The sequence below is a fragment of the Eurosta solidaginis genome, chromosome X (genome assembly GCF_040869045.1).
Source record: "Eurosta solidaginis isolate ZX-2024a chromosome X, ASM4086904v1, whole genome shotgun sequence".
Lineage (NCBI taxonomy): Eukaryota > Metazoa > Arthropoda > Insecta > Diptera > Tephritidae > Eurosta > Eurosta solidaginis.
In genome coordinates, this window is record NC_090324.1 from 36926892 (window position 1) to 36947900 (window position 21009).

Here is a 21009-nt window from a genome sequence, read left to right on the forward strand (position 1 = left end):
ATTTGGTATGATCATATGAAACCGTCAAGGCCATACCGCCCTCCCACCCCTAGATCCATGAGGAACTTGGGGTCGCCAGAGCATCGGTTGTTAAACGATCAGGATTCAGCACGGATAGGTGAGGTTGACAATTGGGTTGGAGAAGCTATATATTGTGCTGACAACCCCTTGAAAGGGTTGCGCTACACAACCCCTTGAATCAATTTGGTATTTAAGTCGCCTCTTACGGCAGGCATACCTGCCGCGGGTATATTCTAAGCCGCCTAACCCGCTGGGGACGAATTTTCGTCTATAATTCAGATGCGTCAAAAGTGACAAACATTAAATAAATTGATAATTTTTTCTAAACAAAGTGAATTGTAGATGAGTATTTAAATAATTGGTGACTAATAAATGCCTGCCAAATCTTTTTAGTTTTAAAGGAAGGTTTAACTCACATGCTGTTTGACGTGTTCCAATGCATATAGAACGTTTTAGCACAATTTGATACAGTAGAGAGCAGCACTGTTTCCAGGAAAATAAGAGTCAGTAACGTACAGAATGATGTTGCGCGTAAACCTGGTAGTAAACGAAACTTAGTATGTGATGATGATCCGGTAGATGAATGCCCAGAAGGTATGACTGATGCACGTATTTTACAACGTGATTCTGGATGTGAATATACTATTCTTTTTGGGAGAGCTGAAGATATTTTTGATACAGTCAGGCGCCGCTGCGGCCAATTATCAATTCGAACTATTTTCTTTGTTTCTCTAGATGTTACTGGACTATTTATTCGCATTGCGTCGGATAACTTAATTAAATTAATTACCAATAGTAGCAGATATTGATACCAAGCCTGTGTTGAAAAAACAGAGAATTCCAATGACGTTTGTATCAAAAACGGCACTTCCAACGTCGACGACATTGATAATGATGATGATGATGATAAATACGGCGTAGCTAAAAGAGATGTCACACGCTCCACTTCTGATGGACGTGTCAAGACTATTTTATTAATCGATAGTCCTCTGGGGTTCCAAGATATTGGGTCTTCTAACGCTGTTACCATGGTGTTTCTCAATTGGTTACGATAGGTTTTGCAGTTTCGATACTTAATTCTGGGAAAGCCAATGCTTTGTCTTGACTTATTGCGGCAGATAATAGCTGTTTCCACATCAAACGAAAATATAATACCTTTTGATGTCACCTTTTGATTTTGTACGCTATCACTTAGAACAGTTTTCTTATTTTTAGTGCTAACATCTTTGATGTCTCTAAACATCTTATCTGGTATTTTGTTCTCTAAATACTTTAAATCACCAGCGTTCCCTGTGGCAAAGAGGGGTTTATCCGCAGTGCACATATTAGTATCGTGCATTGTGTTTGGGTTATTTGAATGACAAAGTTTCATGCACTTTTTCAATTTGTGAAATTAATTCCAACTACTTTAATATTACCCACTATATTATGATGTTTCTTGTTTCGTTTCTTCTTGTTTACTCCAAATTTTTATATACATATAAAAATATCTACGCGAAAAACGATTTGCTCATTAGATTACATGGCATCGCAGACTCATTGCACGGTTAGAATTTATCTGTTTTAAACACATACATCAGAAAAGCATCCTTAGTGCCTATAAATAAAAAGAAAAGATTAAAAGTTGGTAAAAACATTTAGTGTATTATTTACTTTTACAATTTAGTGAAGTTTTATGAGTTATAAGCGGTTTATAGTAATTTTCTTTTGAGGGGATTATGGACGTCTCTTAAGCTAGCCCATCCTTTCCAGCCCAATCAAAAAACGAGAGCGCACTAAATTGAACAAAATTTAATCTTAACTTAATACGGGTTAGTTATTAAATTTTATTAATAAAACGATATCACACTAAATTTCATAATATTTAATGCTAGTTTAAAACGGGTTAGTTTAATTTATTACACGTGGGTTTTTTAAATGTCGCTGGTTGAGCCAGCTTAAGTTCTGCCCTTCTTTTTTCTCCCTTCGACTAAATCTGAACTGTCAAAGAAATAATGTAAGTCAGCTCATTTGCTATCATTATATCTAATGATTCGTTCAACCGAATGCGGGCACATTTAGGCCAAAGTATGTACAACGACACGCGAACCCACGAGAAATTTTTAAGGTACAAAAGCATGAGGTACCCATTCAACTTTTGTAATGTTTTGGCGCTTGTGTTGCGTCAGCATCTGACTTTGAAAACACACGTCTTAATGTGTTGTTCTTAATCCTCAGACAACGCCGCAGTAACACAAAAAAATTCGAAAACTTACGTTTTACGTGGTTTTGTGGAGGAAAAAGTATATCCATTTTCAATCTCTTTTGTTCCATTTGAAATAATATCCTTGTTTGATTTGAAATGTGTTAGTTTTATTTTTCATCATGACAAAAATCAAAATGAAACTTTTTCTTTTGCGTTCATTGTAGTAGCAGGGAGAATTTCAACGCGCAAAGTGACGCCAACTCCTAAACGACGCAAAAGGCGATTGTTATTTAGACCATAAAAGTATTCATTGACAGTAAATCTGAGTGTGATTGTGAAATTTTTTTATTATATACTCAGTGGTGAATGTGAGTGACTGCGACGCAACATGTCATAAATCACCTACATAACAGCCCGAATATATCGGGTTAGTAGATTTTGTCAAAGCTATTCCCAAGTTATAAAATAAAACAAAAAACATGTGATCTTTTTATATAAAAAGACTTGGCGGCAGCATGACGCGCTTTTAGAAGAGAAGCCCGTCGTAAATTTCCTCGTAGGTATATCGCGCCGAATTACTGTTATTTTTATAAGATGTGGTACGCTCCAGACTCTCATGTTTCCACTGAGGAACATTTTGCGAGCTCGTCCCGTATTTTATGTCTACACGTCAAACATAAGAGCACTTAGTAAAATTTTTTTATTTGGATTAGATACAAATACGAAATTTAAATTAATTAAAAATTAATGAAAATTATGAAATAAGCGTTTAATAGTCACTTATTCGTTTTCAGACATACAATGTATCTCCTCAAAGTGCAAATACCAATATAAGAAATGACGTAAATGTCGCAAGTTCTCAAAACTTGTGTAGGTTTTTTTAATTCGTTTTACGTATGGCTTTTCTTGCGGATGTATTTAAATACGGCATACAACTATTTGTAGTGTTCACAAACGTCGCAGTTTAAAAATACTCCATAAGACAATAAAAGCGTTTATGTATTGCATAAATGTAATTATGTACATATATAGATATATCTTATTTTCATTAAATATTTTCCTAGCACAACAATTTTGTAAATTATATTACAGTGCTGGTCAGGGATTGTAAATAGTTAATTTTAAAATAAATTAATTAATATGACAATAGAATAAAAAAAATAAATAAAACATTATTAGTAAAAATAATACGACTGTCATCTCAGTGTAACTCCATTTAATTTGTTCCGTCCCTCCCACAAATTGTCATCCTCCCAGCAGCTCCTTGCAGCAGGACTGCTCCATATTCTCTTGCTCCGGGAAGGTATCGAATCCAATCCGGGTCCGTCTCCTGACCCCGGTCCTGAGAAATGGTTTTGCTGCATCTGCCGGAAAAGAATCTTTTTAGGACGGTCATACTCTGTTCGGTGTGTCTCGTGTAAGGGATGGTTGCATCGGACAGGTTGTTCTGGGCTTGATCCCAAAACCCGACGTCCACGTAACTTTTATAAATATTTTGTGGCTCCTTGCTGTTCACGCCCAAGGGCGTCCCGTAGTCTACGCCTAAGCGCCCCCACTACCTTCCAGCAGCCCCGCTGCTCAGCAAGCCACAACAAGTATCCGCTGCTGCTCGCGCCCCACGGCGCCAACAACTCAAACAGCTGCTACCACTCATAACTACAATCTTCGTAGTAGAGTCGGAAGCAATGCTGAGCAACAGCCCCTGCCCCCGTCTTCTCCCCGTTTGCACCGTTTGTCAGCACAGAATATATATGTTTGCGACATCCGCCCAATGCAGCTCCTGCCTTGGGTGGTGCCACTTTCCTAGATGTTCTGGTCTCCGCGACGGCAACCCCCCGACGGGTTTCATCGCGCCATGTTGCCAGGTCGCAAACCCAAATCATCCGGGTACCTCAATGCTTGCCCAAGGACGCCCAGTCCCAGGGCCACAACAGCAATTGCGTCCTGGCCTTCCTCAACCCAGGCGTAGTCACCCGTCACTTACCCCCAGAGTGGCTACTTCTCCCCCCATGCACTTCAGAATTCTGCAGTTAAACTGTAATGGACTAACTGGGAAGATTACGGAGATAGTCGATTTCATGAAGCGGCACAACATCCGCATTGCTGCGATTCAAGAGACCAAACTCACAGCACGATCTGCATTGCAGACCTGCTCTGGGTATAATGTCCACAGAAAAGATCGCGAGAGCGGAAATGGAGGCGGCCTCGCATTTATAATACACCACTCTGTGAAATCCTAGCATCGACCGCAGGGACAATGTCTTAGAACGTCAAGGCCTATCTGTCCGGTCAGGCGATGCAAACCTAGAGATCATCAACATCTACATCCCCCCTGCCACCTGTTGCCCCAGTGGATACCGCCCTAATATCAGAGGCTTACTCACTGGCAACAATCGCATCATCTTAGGCGTTTTCAATGCCCTTCACGATCTATGGCATTCAAACTTGCGGGCGGACAGTAGGGGTGAGATGTTGGCGGATCAAATAGAAGAAACGACGTTCTGCACAATAAACGGAGGACGCCCCTACACGTATGGTAGGAAGCTGTCACAGCTCGCCAGATATCTCAATCGTGAGCGCAGAACTCGTAAACTGCGTCAACTGGCAGCCGATGGTAACATTGGCATCCGACCACCTGCCTATACTTATTTCGCTCGAGCGTACCGCCGACTTCATCGTCACCGAAAAACGCACTTTCATAAACTTTAAAAAAGGAAAGTGGGAAGAATATAAATCTTTTACAGACAACCTCTTTGCTGCCCTCCCTATCCCGAGTGATGCCCGCCAAGGGGAGAGTGCCTTCCGCAAGGTGATTGAATCCGCCTCGGCACGTTTCATTCCCGCCGGGAGAATTCCCGAAATCCGGCCCCACTTCCCGGCGGAGGCCGCAAACTTAGCAAGAGAACGTGACCTTATAAGGCAGCTTGATCCAGGCGACCCCCAAATAAGGGATATAAACCAACGCAACAGATTGCTTGTGGATGAACACAAGCGGGCGAAATGGGAGGAGCACCTAAGAGGCTGTAAACTCTCTACCGGTGTGGGTAAACTTTGGGCTACCGTAAAGTCCCTATCGAATCCGACTAAGCACAAAGACAAAGTTTCCATCGCCTTTGGCGACAAAGTGGTGTCGGATGCGAAAAAAATGCGCGAGCGCTTTCTGCCGACAATATATAATGCATTCTACGGTCGACAAAGATAGACGGAGGGCCAACAGACACGCACATAAACACAAATTCAGCGCGTCACCAATCACCATCACCGCTAAAGAGGTTGAGGACGCCATTGCTCGCGCTAAACCATCCAAAGCAGTGGGCTTAGACGGCATAGCCATGCCGATGCTTAAAAGCCTAGGGAAAGAGGGTTTCAAATATTTAGCGCAGGTCTTCAACCTGTCTCTTTCCACCTTTGTCATACCCGAGAAATGGAAAATGGGCAAGGTGGTCCCGCTACTAAAGTCTGGTAAACCAGCTAACATAGGAGAGTCGTATCGTCCGATATCTCTCCTATGGCCAGTGGCAAAGACGCTCGAAGCCATTTTGCTCCCTTATTTCCAAGCAAATTTGTAGCTAGCCTCTCATCAGCATGGCTTCAGAAAACTCCATAGCACTACCTCCGCGCTAAATGCCATTAGCACCCAGATAAATTGCGGTTTAAATCAAAACCCCCACCATAGAACAGTACTCGTAGCGCTAGACCTATCAAAAGCTTTTGATACGGTCAACCATGGTTCGTTATTGCAAGACCTGGAAGGGTCTACCCTTCCCCCATGTCTTAAAAGGTGGACCGCAAATTATCTGGGTGGTTCGCAGGCATCGGTGCAATTTAGAAAGGAAACATTAAAACCAAGGAGAATTAAACAAGGGCTACCACATGGTGGTGTCCTATCCCCACTTTTGTTTAATTTCTACATATCTAAGCTACCTTCGCCATCAGAAGGAGTTATTATCGTTTCCTACGTCGATGACTGCACAATAATGGTCACAGGTCCAGACCCACAGATCGATGAGCTTTGCAACAAAATAAACGGTTACCTCCCTGATCTCTCCAGTTTTTTCACCTCGCGAAACCTGGCATTATCACCGACTAAATCTTCCGCGACCTTATTTGCAACATGGACGTCCCAAATGTCGACCATTTTGAACATCCACGTCGATGGTTCTATGACCATATGGTCGCCAAGCCTAAAAATTACCCACTGGAAGAAGCTACAGGCCTGCCGAAATACTGCTCTCAGAATTGCCACGGGCTGTCTCCTTATGTCCCCAGAACACCATCTGCATAATGAGTCGAGAATACTCCCCATCAGGGAGAGAAACGAGATGCCGACCAAACAGTTCCTGTTAAATACCCAGAAACCTGGGCATCCCAACAGACATCTGATTGATGAGCCAGCACCGCCTAGGGGCTTAAGGAGTCATCTCCGTAAGCATTTTGAGGAAATACGGCACCTGAGAACCCAGCCGTATGAAGCGAAAAAACACAAGCAGGTCCTTGGTGAACTCCACAAACAGGCGTCGGACCTTTATGTCGGGAATTGCCCGGTGAATCCAGTACTCAAAGAAAAGTATCCAAAACTCGCGGAAGAGGAACGCATACTCCCCAGGGAAACGCGTGTCACTCTTGCTCAACTTCGTTCTGGATACTGTAACAGGTTAAACTCTTACCTATCCAGAATCAACCCCGACATACAAAATGTATGCCCCGCTTGCAATGTGTCCCCACATGACACCACCCATCTCTTTAATTGTAATGTGGAACCAACGCCTCTAACACCCCTTTCCTTATGGTCCACCCCTGTTGAAACAGCAAGATTCCTTGGACTCCCGTTAGAGGATATTGATGACAATCTGTGATCGGTCGCGGCTGTTAGGTGGGGCGAAGCACTGCTACAACAACAACATCAACAACAGTAAAAATAATATATATACAAATATTACTACGACATTCAACAAGTAGTATTCAATAGTAAAAGAATATGGGGAAGGAAAACAAGAAAACATAAAATTAAGAATAAGAATAATAGCGATCATTTAACAACATAATAGATTTTCATTAATACAGAAATACTTTCGGCTGACAAATTATTAAGAAAAAGTGCTTAACAATTTTTGAAGTGCCGAGCACTTCCTATTAGTCTTAGTCTTGCGAGAAGGTAGTTCCAAAGGCGTATAGAAGTAACGAAGAACTGCCATCCAGAGGTTAGCAAACGGTACCTTATGTGCATGAGAAGAAGCACTGATCTCGATGAACGAAGAAAAGTAGGCCTCCGATATAGTCATGTTCCTTTGTATATATAATTTTGTGAGGAATAGTCAGTGTTTTAACTTTTAGCAACCTTTCAGCGTGATACGAAACGTGGCCAAGTTTTTTCAACCCATATACATATCTAGCTATATTGTTGTGAGTGTAGCCAGGGGGCTAGATGGACAAAAAATATGAGCTAAAACATGATTCAATTACACGAGGTTTCGCATGTAGCTTTTTTTTTAAATGTGACACTCCGCACTCATGGTTGTTTTTAACAAGAAGTGGAGAAAGGGGAAAAAGAAATTCCCTTTTTCTAAGGGCGCAAATTTGACAAAAATCTCCTTTTGAGACATGACGATTGATAAAACTTTAGCCAAGGGCTTTGTTAGAGAATATGGCCGTAATAAACAACCTGTTAGTCACATTTGACACTGAGGGAAAATGATGGTGTGCATAACGCGTCATAGATAAATCCTAAGATGGATATATGGACTGTTTAGGAGCTGAAAGCTTCTCAGCAATTTTAACTGTCGCTGTCAGCCCGTCTTTCAAACTCGGCTAGTATCTTCGAAGCAGAAGTCTTGGGGTCTTATCCTGTAACTATATTCAAAGAATAATGCGTTGCAAAAGCTTTCAAATACAAAAAAAATGTTTAATCCGGAAAAAATTTCTTTCGAATAGTTACAAAATAACACACCTGAGCACTTACTCAAGCAGCGCTCATGGCGCTTACCTCCCCCCATCACTTCGTCTAAGATCGTCAGCAGCTGCAAGAGGTCGCTTTAGGCTGCAGCTAACTACGCAACATCCCCAGATGGATGCATCATAGGTGGTCGAGATGCATCATTTAAGAAAATAAATCTTTAGGATCATTGCCACAATCACTGTCCACTGGCCTGATGAAGAAAGAACGGAGATCCCTTTTTACAGCATTGGCATGAGCTGCGTCGAGGAGAGCTGCAAAGAAACAGTCACGCACTGCCTTTTGCTATGCCCAGCTTGAGCACACGCTAGGTTTCAACCTATTGGCAGCTACACACAGCCGAAACTTTCGGAATTTACTTAGGGCGAGCCAAATGTTTTGAAAAGAGCGCCTACCATACTTCTGACCAGCAGCAAGAAAGTGCATCAAAACAGCACCACATTCTTTACTTACGGGTCTTTAGCATACGGGCAGCACAGCAACCAGGGTTTGAGCTTATTTGTGGCATCTGCAAAATAATTACAAAGTTCAAGTACTCAACATTGTTACAAAATTGCGTTTTTATTAGTAATTTACCCAAAAATTTACAGCAAAATTATAAAATTTTTCACGAATGTTATCATTTCATTTTTAGGATCGACTTGGGAGTTTGGAATGTGAAACGCACAGGGTGGTCTAAGGCTACATGGGTAACCTTTACTAATTAAACCATGAGCTAAAAAAAGGCTAAATAAAAAATGTTTAAAAAAGGTAAAAGTTCAAGGCAACTTTTCAAGGGCTTAATTCTATTTATTCAAAAAAACGTAACAGTATAAACATTTGAATAATTAATGTAAGGCGCGATAACCTCCGAAGAGATTTTAGGCCGAAACTCTCTTCCGATTTGCGTCGTGCTCCTTTTAATTTTTCCTACAAATTACCTACTGGTTTTATGCCGACTCCGAAAGGCATCTGCAAGGCAGATAAGTTTTCACTGAGAGCTTTTCATGGCAGAAATACACTGGGAGTGCTTGCCAAACACTGCCGAGGGGCGAACCCGCTCAGAGCAATTTTCTTTTAATTGAAAAAACTTGTTTGAAAATCTTTGATGTTGCCCGGGGCGTGAACCCAGGATCTTCGGTGTGGTAGGCGGAGCACGCCGCCATCATACCACGGCGGCAGCTCCGTGAAGTTGGCACATACATGTGCGAGTAAATAAAAAAACCATATATCATTCGTTTGTCCACCGTTTGTCCATGTTTGTCTAGGAAAAATTTTCGTTTGTCCACCTTTTCTTAAAAAGTTATTAAAAAAAAAGTCGTTTGTGAAGTTGGCACCTCCATTTGCGAGTAATTAAAAAACCAAATGCCATTCGTTTGCCCACATTTGTCCAGGAAAATTTTTCGTTTGTCCACCTTTTGTTAAAAAATCGTGTGTGAAGTTGCCACCTCCAATTGCGAGTAATTAAAAAACCAAATGCCATTCGTTTGTCCACGTTTGCGCAGGGAAATTTTTCGTTTGTCGACCTTTTGTTAAAAAGTTATAACAAAAATAATTTTTTTTCGAAAAATCCCAAAATTTTTTTTCGCTTTATTATGCTAAATCGCATGTCCGTCGTTTGCACATCGTTTGTCCATGTTTGTCCAGGAAAAATGCTCGTTTGTCAAACTTTTTGTTAAAAAGTTATTTCAAAAAAAAAAAACAAAATCGTGTGTGAAGTTGGCACCTCCAATTGAGAGTAATTAAAAAAACCAAATGCCATTCGTTTGTCCACCTTTTTGTTAAAAAGTTATTTCAAAAAAAAAAAAAAGCGTGTGTGAGGTTGGCACCTCCACTTGCGAGTAATTAAAAAACCAAATGCCATTCGTTTTTCCAAGAAAAATTTTCGTTTGTCCACCTTTTGTTAAAAGTTATAACAAAAATATTTCTTTTTTCGAAAAATCCCAAAATTTTTGTTTTCGCTTTATTGTGCTAAATCGTATATTCGTCGTTTGCCCATCGTTTGTCCATGTTTGTCCAGGAAAAATTCTCGTTTGTCCACCTTTTTGTTAAAAAGTTATTTAAAAAAAAAAAAATCGTGTGTGAAGTTGGCACCTCCAATTGAGAGTAATTAAAAAAACCAAATGCCATTCGTTTGTCCACCTTTTTGTTAAAAAGTTATTTCAAAAAAAAAAAAAAAAAAAAAAAAACAAGTAAGGAAGGCTAAGTTCGGGTGTAACCGAACATGACATACTCAGTTGAGAGCTATGGAGACAAAATAGAGAAAATCACCATGTAGGAAAATTAACCTAGGGTAACCCTGGAATGTGGTTGTATGACATGTGTATCAAATGGAAGGTTTTAAAGAGTATTTTAAGAGAGAGTAGGCCATAGTTCTATGGATGGACGCCATTTAGGGATATCGCCATAAAGGTGGACCAGGGCTGACTCTAGAATTTGTTTGTACGATATAGGTATCAAATGAAAGGTGTTAAAGAGCATTTTAAAAGGGAATGGGCCTTAGTTCAATAGGTGAACGCCTTTTAGAGATATCGTCATAAAGGTGGAACAGGGGTGACTCTAGAATGTGTTTGTACGATATGGGCATCAAATGAAAGGTGTTAATGAGTATTTCAAAAGGGAATGGGCTTTAGTTCTATAGGTGAACGCCTTTTCGAGATATCGCCATAAAAGTGGACCAGGGGTGACTCTAGAATATGTTTGTACGATATGGGTATCAAATGAAAGGTGTTAAGGAGTATTTTAAAAGGGAGTAATCCTTAGTTCTATAGGTGGACGCCTTTTAGATATATCGCCATAAAGGTGGAACAGGGGTGACTCTAGAATGTGTTTGTACGATATGGGCATCAAATGAAGGGTGTTAATGAGTATTTTAAAAGGAAATGGGCTTTAGTTCTATAGGTGAACGCCTTTTCGAGATATCGCCATAAAAGTGGACCAGGGGTGCCTCTAGAATATGTTTGTACGATATGGGTATCAAATGAAAGGTGTTAAGGGGTATTTTAAAAGGGAGTAATCCTTAGTTCTATAGGTGGACGGCGTTTCGAGATATCGCCATAAAGGTGGACCAGGGGTGACTTTAGAATGTGTTTGTACGATATGGGAATCAAATGAAAGGTGTTACTGAGCATTTCAAGAGGGAGTGGGCATTAGGTCCATAGGTGGACGCCTTTTCGAGATATCGCCATTAGGGTGGGCCAGGGGTGACTCTAGAATGTGTTTGTACGATATGGGTATCAAATGAAAGGTGGTAATGAGTATTTTAAAAGGGAGTAATCCTTAGTTCTATAGGTGGACGCCTTTTCGAGATATCGCCATAAAGGTGGACCAAGGGTGACTCTAGAATGTTTGTAGGATATGGGTATCAAACGAAAGGTGTTACTGAGCATTTTAAGAGGGAGTGGGCATTAGGTGTATAGGTGGACGCCTTTTCGAGATATCGCCATTAGGGTGCGCCAGGTGTGACTCTAGAATGTGTTTGTACGATATGGGTATCAAATGAAAGGTGGTTATGAGCATTTTAAAAGGGAGTAATCCTTAGTTCTATAGGTGGACGGCTTTTCAAGATATCGCCATTAGGGTGGGCCAGGGGTGACTCTAGAATGTGTTTTACGATATGGGTATCAAATGAAAGGTGGTAATGAGTATTTTAAAAGGGAGTAATCCTTAGTTCTATAGGTGGGCGCCTTTTCGAGATATCGCCATAAAGGTGGGCCAGGGGTGACTCTAGAATGTTTGTACGATATGGGTATCAAATTAAAGGTATTAATGAGGATTTTAAAAGCGAGTGGCCCTTAGATGTATATGTGAAGGCGTTTTCGCGATATCCACCAAAATGTGGACCAGGGTGATCCAGAAAATCATCTGTCGGGTACTGCTAATTTATTTATATATGCAATACCGCGAACAGTATTCCTGCCAAGATTCCAAGGGCTGTTGATTTCGCAATGTAGAACTTTTTCATTTTCTTCTACTTAATATGGTAGGTGTCACACCTATTTTACAAAGTTTTTTCTAAAGTTATATTTTACGTTAATAAACCATTCAAATTACCAAGTTTCATCCCTTTTTTCGTATTTGGTATAGAATTATGGCATTTTTTTCATTTTTCGTAATTTTCGATATCGAAAAAGTGGGCGTGGTTATAGTCGGATTTCGGCCATTTTTTAGACCAAGATAAAGTGAGTTCGGATAAGTACGTGGACTAAATTTAGTAAAGATATATCGGTTTTTGCTCAAGTTATCGTGTTAATGGCCGAGCGGAAGGACAGACGGTGGACTGTGTATAAAAGCTGGGCGTGGCTTCAACCTATTTCGGCCATTTTCACAGAAAACAGTTACCGTCATAGAATCTATGCCCCTACCAAATTTAAGAAGGATTGGTAAATTTTTGTTCGACTTATGGCATCAAAAGTATTCTAGACAAACTAAATGAAAATGGGCGGAGCCACGCCCAATTTTAAATTTTCTTTTATTTTTGTATTTTGTTGCATCATATCATTACTGGAGTTGAATGTTGACTTAATTTACTTATATACAGTAAGGACATAAAATTTTTTGTTAAAATTTGACTTTTAAAAAAATTTTTTTTTAAAAGTGGGCGTGTTCTTCATCCGATTTTGCTAATTTTTATTTAGCACATATATAGTAATAGTAGTAACGTTCCTGCCAAATTTCATCATGATATCTGCAACGACTGCCAAATTACAGCTTGAAAAACTTTTAAATTACCTTCTTTTAAAAGTGGGCGGTGCCACGCCCATTGTCCAAAATCTTACTAATTTTCTATTCTGCGTCATAAGGTCAACCCATCTACCAAGTTTCATCGCTTTATCCGTCTTTGGCAATGAATTATCGCATTTTTGGGTTTTTCGAAATTTTCGATATCGAAAAAGTGGGCGTGGTTATAGTCCGATATCGTTCATTTTAAATAGCAATCTGAGATGAGTGCCAAGGAATTTACACACCAAATTTCATCAAGATATCTCAAAATTTACTCAAGTTATCGTGTTAACGGACAGACGGACGGACGGACATGGCTAAATCAAATTTTTTTTCGATACTGAAGATTTTGATATATGGAAGTCTATATCTATCTCGATTCCTTTATACCTGTACAACCAACCGTTATCCAATCAAAGTTAATATACTCTGTGAGCTCTGCTCAAATAAAAAATAATAAATGTAAGGCGCGGTAACCTCCGAAGAGATCTAAGGCCGAGCTTCTCTTCCAATTTGCGTCGTGCTCCTCTTGATTTTCCCTACAAATTGGCCGGACGGGACCTACATGTTTTATGCCGACTCCGAACGGCATCTGCAAGGCAGATGAGTTTTCACTGAGAGCTTTTCATGGCAGAAATACACCCGGAGCGCTTGCCAAACACTGCCGAGGGGCGACCCCGCTTAGAAAAATTTTCTTCTAATTTAAAAACCTTATTTCTAAAATTTTGATGTTGCTTTGCCCGGGGTGCGAACCCAGGGCATACGGTGTGATAGGCGGAGCACGCTACCATCACACCACGGTGGCCGCCCTGCAGCTCTCCTCAACTGAGTATAAAAATCGTGTGTGAAGTTGGCACCCCCACTTGCGAGTAATTAAAAAAACCAAATGCCATTCGTTTGTCCAGGAAAATTTTTCGTTTGTCCACCTTTTGTTTTTTGAAAAAACCCAGAATTTGTTTTTCGCTTTATTGTGCTAAATCGTATGTCCGTCGGTTGCCCATCGTTTGTCCAGGAAAAATTCTCGTTTGTCCACCTTTTTGTTAAAAAGTTATTTCAAACAAAAAAAAATCGTGTCTGCAGTTGGCACCTCCATTTGCGAGTAATTAAAAAAACCAAATGCCATTCGTCATTTGTCCACCTTTTTTTTAAAAGTTATAACAAAAATATTTTTTTTTTTTTCGAAAAACCCCAAACATTTTTTTTTCGCTTTATTGTGCTAAATCGTATGTCCGATGTTTTTCCATGTTTGTCCAGGAAAAATTTTCGTTTGTCCACCTTTTGTTAAAAAGTTATTTAAAAAAAAAAAACAAACAAAAAAAATCGTGTGTGAAGTTGGCACCTCCATTTGCGAGTAATAAAAAAAACCAAATGTCATTCGTTTGTCTATCGTTTGTCCACGTTTGTCTAGGAAAAATTTTCGTTTGTCCACCCTTTGTTAAAAAGTTATAACAAAAATTATTATTTTTTTTTTTTCGAAAAACCCCAAACACTTTTTTTGCTTTATTGTGCTAAATCGTATGTCCGTCGTTTGCCCATCGTTTGTCCATGTTTGTTCAGGAAAAATTTTCGTTTGTCCACCTTTTGTTAAAAAGTTATTTAAAAAAAAAACAAACAAAAAAAATCGTGTGTGAAGTTGGCACCTCCATTTGCGAGTAATAAAAAAACCAAATGTCATTCGTTTGTCCACGTTTGTCTAGGAAAAATTTTCGTTTGTCCACCCTTTGTTAAAAAGTTATAACAAAAATTATTATTTTTTTTTCGAAAAACCCCAAACACTTTTTTTTCTTTATTGTGCTAAATCGTATGTCCGCCGTTTGCCCATCGTTTGTGTGAAGTTGGCACCTCCATTTGCGAGTAATTAAAAAAACCAAATGTCATTCGTTTGTCCACGTTTGTCCAAGAAAAATTTTCGTTTGTCCACCTTTTGTTAAAGTTATTTAAAAAACATCGTGTTTGAATTTGGCACCTCCATTTGCGAATAATAAAAAAACCAAATGCCATTCGTTTGTCCATCGTTTGTCCATCTTATGAGTAGCCACCATTTCAAATATTTTCCTAATCTGATTAACCAATTCAGCGCTATTGCGATTTAAAAAATTTATTTCAATCACGGATCTTACAACACGATACTGGCCCAGCTTTACATTGTATATCTTGTTTCTTTTTTTTTTTGATGTTAGCACTTTTTTCAAATTCATAGGGATCTTTACCATAAAACACAAAGGCTTGGTTGCATTTAGGAAATGTTTCGTTTTTATGTGGACCTCAAAATGTATGTTATATGGAATAATTTTTCATATTTCCAAATTTCACTTACATTGATTTTACCATATATTGACACATATTGTTATAGAAAAGTATCGGCATAAATTTAGCTGAAGTATTTATTAGTGAAAATTGTCAATAAATCAATTAAGACTCTGAACACTGGATGTTTATTTGAATATTATTTTCATAACGAAAGTACGAAAAAAAAATTAATTTGTTTGCGTTTTCTCAAAAAAATAAAATAAATTTTGAGTTACATCACATGGACAATAATTAATAACAAATTAGTTATAATGATAATAATTTTTCTGTAAATGCAAAACATGAATGTAAAAAACTTTGAATTCTGAATAATTTTAAAAAATCAATGGCCTTTGTATAGAAACCATTAAATAGCTCAGCTTATGTGTAACATTTGCAGCTGTCATGTATTTCAAAATTTATAAATATCACTGTCATTTTAAGGTATCTTTTATTCTGAAAAAATTAAAATATAAAGGAATTATATTTATGACTTAAAAATAAATTTTTTTTTATTTTTGATGACATACTTTTAGAGGTTTACGCTGATCACTTTTTCGGCGGCGGCGTAGGATCCAGAGTATACCGGCGGCGAAGTTTGCGATTTTGAGTTGAAAGATGTTAATGGTTATATGATCAGACCAAACTGTTCTTCCCCGGCCTTATGCTTTAAGAGTTGTATTACTAAATAAAAGTATTTACGCAGTCGTTTTGTGTCTCACTTTCCACCACGTACGTGCTCTCAGTGGAAAATGGTGTACGTCGTGACGGATTGAATCTGGTGGGCTCTCATTAGTTCAGAAATTCTGTACAGAAAGCTTGGCGTATTTCTTTTTTCCTCCTTCAAACAGATATAAGCATATACATACATATTCAATCACCAATTATATAACAACTAAACGCCGCAAAAAAATTTTGTTATAACTTAACAAAAGACATATATCTCCCATACAACCGATCGTTCAGATAAGACGATTTTGGTCATTCCTGCCGCAACTTAGAAAGTATAAACGTGAATCTCGGTGATATATATTCTAATATATCATAGAAGATATCTTGAAAAATCACTTCGGAGCTATATATAGTTATATCACATACAACCGATCGTTCAGATAGAAAGATTTTTGGCCATTTCTCCCTTAATTTAGAAAGTATAAACGTGAAACTCGGTGATATATATTTTAATATATCATAGATTTTCTGAAAAAATCACTTTGATCGGAGCTATATATAGTATATATCCCATACAACCGATCGTTCAGATAGAAAGATTTTTAGCAAATTCTCCCTTAATTTCCAATATATAAACGTTAAACTTGGTGATATTTATTCTAATATATCATAGAAGATTTGATGAAAAAATCATTTCGATCGGAGCTCTATATAATATATATCCCATACAACCGATCGTTCTGATAGAAAGATTTTTAGCTATTTCTCCCTTAATTTCCAATATAAAACGTTAAACTTGGTGATATTTATTCTAATATGTCATAGAAGATTTCCTGAAAAAATCACTTTGATCGGAGCTATATGTATATAGTATATACCTATCCCATACAACCGATCGTTCAGATAGAAAGATTTTTCGCCATTTTTCTCTTAGTTTCCAATATAAAAACTTGAAACTTGGTGATATATATTTTAATATATCATAGAAGATTTCCTGTAAAAATCATTTCGATCGGAGCTATATATAATATATATCCCATACAACTGATCGTTCAGATAAGGGGGTTTTTTGCCATTTTTTTATATTTATCTTAAAATCGTTTAGGTATGTACATCTGTTCACTATATATTTCTTATCTTATACAGCGCATTATTTGGAGATTACGAATGGGATAAGATTATTGTTCAGCCCCATTCATGAAAGGTATGAAGTCTTCGGCACAGCCGAAGACAGCCCCGTCCTTACTTGTTGTTTTGAAATTACTTTTTAACAAAAGGTGGACAAACGAAAATTTTTCCTGGAAAAACATGGACAAACGATGGGCAAACGATGGACATACGATTTAGCACAAAAAGCGAAAAAAAAAATTTGGGGTTTTTCGAAAAAAAAAAAATTTTTGTTATAACTTTTTAAAAAAAGGTGGACAAACGAAAATTTTTCCTGGACAAACGACTGACAAACGAATGGCATTTGGTTTTTTTAATTACTCGGAAATGGAGGTGCCAACTTCACACACGATTTTTAATTTTTTTTTTTTTTTTTTGAAATAACTTTTTAACAAAAGGTGGACAAAGGAACATTTTTCCTGGACAAACATGGACAAACGAATGGCATTTGGTTTTTTTAATTACTCGCAAATGGAGGTGCCAACTTCACACATTTTTTTTTTTTTTTTTTAATTTTTTTACAAAAGGTGGACAAACGAAAATTTTGCCTGGACAAACGAATGAGATATGGTTTTTTAATTACTCGCACATGTAGGTGGCAACTTCACAGAGCTCACGGCGGCCGCCGTAGTAAAAAGCTATAATTAATTTGTACTCCAATTTCATAGAAAATAATTAAAACAATTTACAGATGCAATCTGTGTTTTGCAAAAATTGTTTTAAGTGACGCATTTGACACTCTTCTACAATTACTACTATGGGATATCTTCTAAGTTGAATGCACAAACTCGCAAAACAAAAAACAACAAGTAGGGAAGGCTAAGTACGGGAGTAACCGAACATTACATACTCAGCTGGGAGCTTTGGAGACAAAATTGCCTTTTTCATGGATACATACAAATGGTAATACTAAAAAGTGGAGCAACTTGCATTTGCTATCTTCAGCTATCAATTCGTTTTATTTGAATATTTTTTTAATATGATAATTTGATTAAATTTGAACGCATTTCTTTATCATTTTTTTTGTTTTAAATCACACCTGAAATATTTTCGAAGCGCTCTTAATAATGAGTCCGATAAGAGTCCGAAATATGTGCCTCGAGAAAATCTAAACCTATAACCATAAAATACTCATATATGACTCCTATCAGGTGGAAATTATGAGCCGTATGCCAAGAATGTATTTTTAATTTTGATATATGGAAGTCTAAATTTATCTCGATTAGCTTATACCGTTACAGAATACCGTTATGCGAACAAAATTAATATATTCTGTGAGGTCTGCTCATCTGAGTATAATTATAGCTGCGTTGGTTTCGTAGATTTATAAGTGGTTTTTAATTCCATATCACATACGTTTGGGAAATATCGACCAAATTGTAGACCAAGGGTGACGTTTTTGGAACGATTTTCCTTCATCCTTTGTCAAATATGGGAAAATCACCATGTAGGAAAACGAACCTAGGGCAACCCTGAAATGTGTTTGTATGATATGGGTATCAAATGAAAGGTATTAAAGAGTATTTTAAAAGCGAGTGGACCTTAGTTCTATACGTGGACGCCTTTTCGAGATATCGCCATAAAGGTGGACCAGGGGTGACTCTAGAATATGTTTGTACGATATGGGTATCAAATGAAAGTTCACTTAACGCGCCTGTTTTTCAGAAAAAATAAGAACAAAGATTTTATTAAGCGGATGCTTTTAAACTTTAACTTTCTTCGTTGCCTCTGATAAAACTAGACATTTTACAGAGTTATTTCAGTATTTATACCTTTTAAGTATGAGCTGATTCTGCCGTTAGATCGTACATAAAAATTTTCATATATGCGAGTATGTAACAAAGCATATCATGCATTTGTATGCTATATGCTAAGTAGGAAAGTGAAATTAAAACAAAGAATAAGGAAAATGAGCAAATTAGCAACAATGTAGTTCATGTTAGGTCACACCAAATTAATCGAAACTGTCGGTGACATCCCCTGGACTGTAAACGAACTAGTCTCAGTATGTTTACTTCGTATATCGCCGACATCTAGTACTGCAATTTTAACTACGGGTCGATGAAGTATACCAGCTGATGTTTTGACTTTCACGCCTCGAACTTGGCCATACTTAGCTGACACAACGTCTATTGCTCTACCTTTCGGCCAACAATTTGGGGGGAGATTTTGATCTACCTTTATTACGATATCGTTTACACGTACCGGGGGCTGTTTCGCGAACCATTTACTGCGTCGCGATATGATAGGAATGTATTCTTTAATCCATCTGTTCCAAAAACTGTCAGCAAAGTTTTGAGACTGACGCCAACGTTCACGAAGGCTGGAGCTGTCGTTGCAAATAGGTTTGTAGCCACTCGACGATCCAATAAGTAGATGGTTGGGAGTAAGCGCCTCGTCATCGTGACTCTCGAGCGATACAAAGGTGAGTGGTCTGGAATTGATAACAAACTCCACTTCACATAATGCATTACGTAGACTCTCGTCGTTGAAACTCGTAGATGGAAGAATATGATACAGTACGTTTTTGACAGATCTCACAAGTCTTTCCCACACCCCGCCCATATGGGGTGCACCTGGAGGGTTGAATGTCCATTTTATCGTGTCAAATGATAGCGTAAGATCCGGGAAGTTGATCTCCTTGAGCTTAGCGCATATAACCTTCTCTGTCGCCTTGAAGTTAGTCCCATTGTCTGTGAATATCTCTCTGGGATAGCCCCGTCGTGAAATAAAGTTGCGTATCGCTATTATGCATGAGCTTGTGTCCAAGCTGTATGCTATTTCGATGTGTATGGCACGGATTGTTAAGCACGTGAAAATTACACCCCATCTTTTTTTCGCGCCTTCTCCCTACGACCACCTGTAGGGGACCGAAATAGTCTATGCCGACGTACGTGAACGGTCTCTCGAACGCGGCAAGTCTTGCCGATGGTAGAGCTGCCATTTGTGGGGCTTTGGGAATACTTCTGTTGTTTTTGCATAGCTGGCAACATTTACGAACATTTTTATAGAGAACTCTAAGACGTGGTATAAGGTATTGTCCGCGTACATGGTTGATAACTGATTCGTGCATTTGGTGGTGAAATTGCTCGTGAGCCGAACGTGACGTAGTTAGAAGCAGACATGACAATAGCGTATTTTCGGTTATTCAAGTTTCCCGGGCGACTCCTACTCCTGATTATACCTGTCTCGTCCAAGTAGACATCCAGAGAATATAATTTGCTCGACCTTTTCAAAGGTTTCCCGTCCAGCAAAAAGGTTATCTCTTCGTTGGAATCAGCAAATTGGCAACGCAAAAATTTCCCTCTAATTCCTTACGCAAAGAAACAACATTGGCCTTAGCTTTGACAGCGATCACTCGCTGAACACACAAACACACTTCATTTTCGTCAACCGGCAAATTTGGCAGCTCATCGGCACAAGCAGCAAAAAACTAAAATACGTAAAAAACAGGTTAAATAAAAGTGCGGAAAACTAAATTAAGAATAAAAGCGAAACGTGGTGGAAATTAAAAGTGTTTTTATTAAAACAAGTGCCGCTGCCCACCGTGGGATTTACTTAATATTTTTCAATATCATCCGTCGCCGAATTTGTATCCAGCCAAAGCAGAAAAGCCATATTGTTGGCTCAACGAGGGAGCACCACATCGCAACAATAGTCCCGAAAAGCTATCCCAGAAGGCACATTGGTAAAGCACAAGGAATTATGTCCAGTCTCTGAAAATTTTCCATTTCAAACGGCACATTTACTGTTACCGGCAAACGGTTCATATGTATTTATATATGTACATCGCCAAGTAAAAGTACTCGTTCAAGAAGTATCGAAAATCCCCAAGGCGACTGAAATATATACATACAGTTGAGGTTAGATTTGCAACCAGTGCTAAATACCCTCATTCTCATAATAAATAAATTCTTCCCATGTAAACTCCCACAAACATGCATACATAATTTTTAAAGCAAATTCTCTGTCATTTGGCGTTAAATTCTTAATTTTCATTAAACATACATGGGCATAAAAT

General features: G+C 38.5%; 1 protein-coding gene across 7 annotated transcripts in view; it reads right to left on the minus strand.

The window, feature by feature from the left end:
• Ephrin (ephrin) overlaps window positions 1–21009 on the minus strand; it is a 655394-nt gene that overhangs the window by 390746 nt on the left and 243639 nt on the right. For all 7 annotated transcript variants that reach the window (XM_067758471.1, XM_067758470.1, XM_067758466.1 and 4 more), the window contains one exon: window positions 438–1618. In XM_067758471.1, the coding sequence (XP_067614572.1) occupies window positions 438–1393 (956 nt within the window). In that variant the 5' untranslated portion in view covers window positions 1394–1618. The remainder of the gene's footprint in view (window positions 1–437; window positions 1619–21009) is intronic.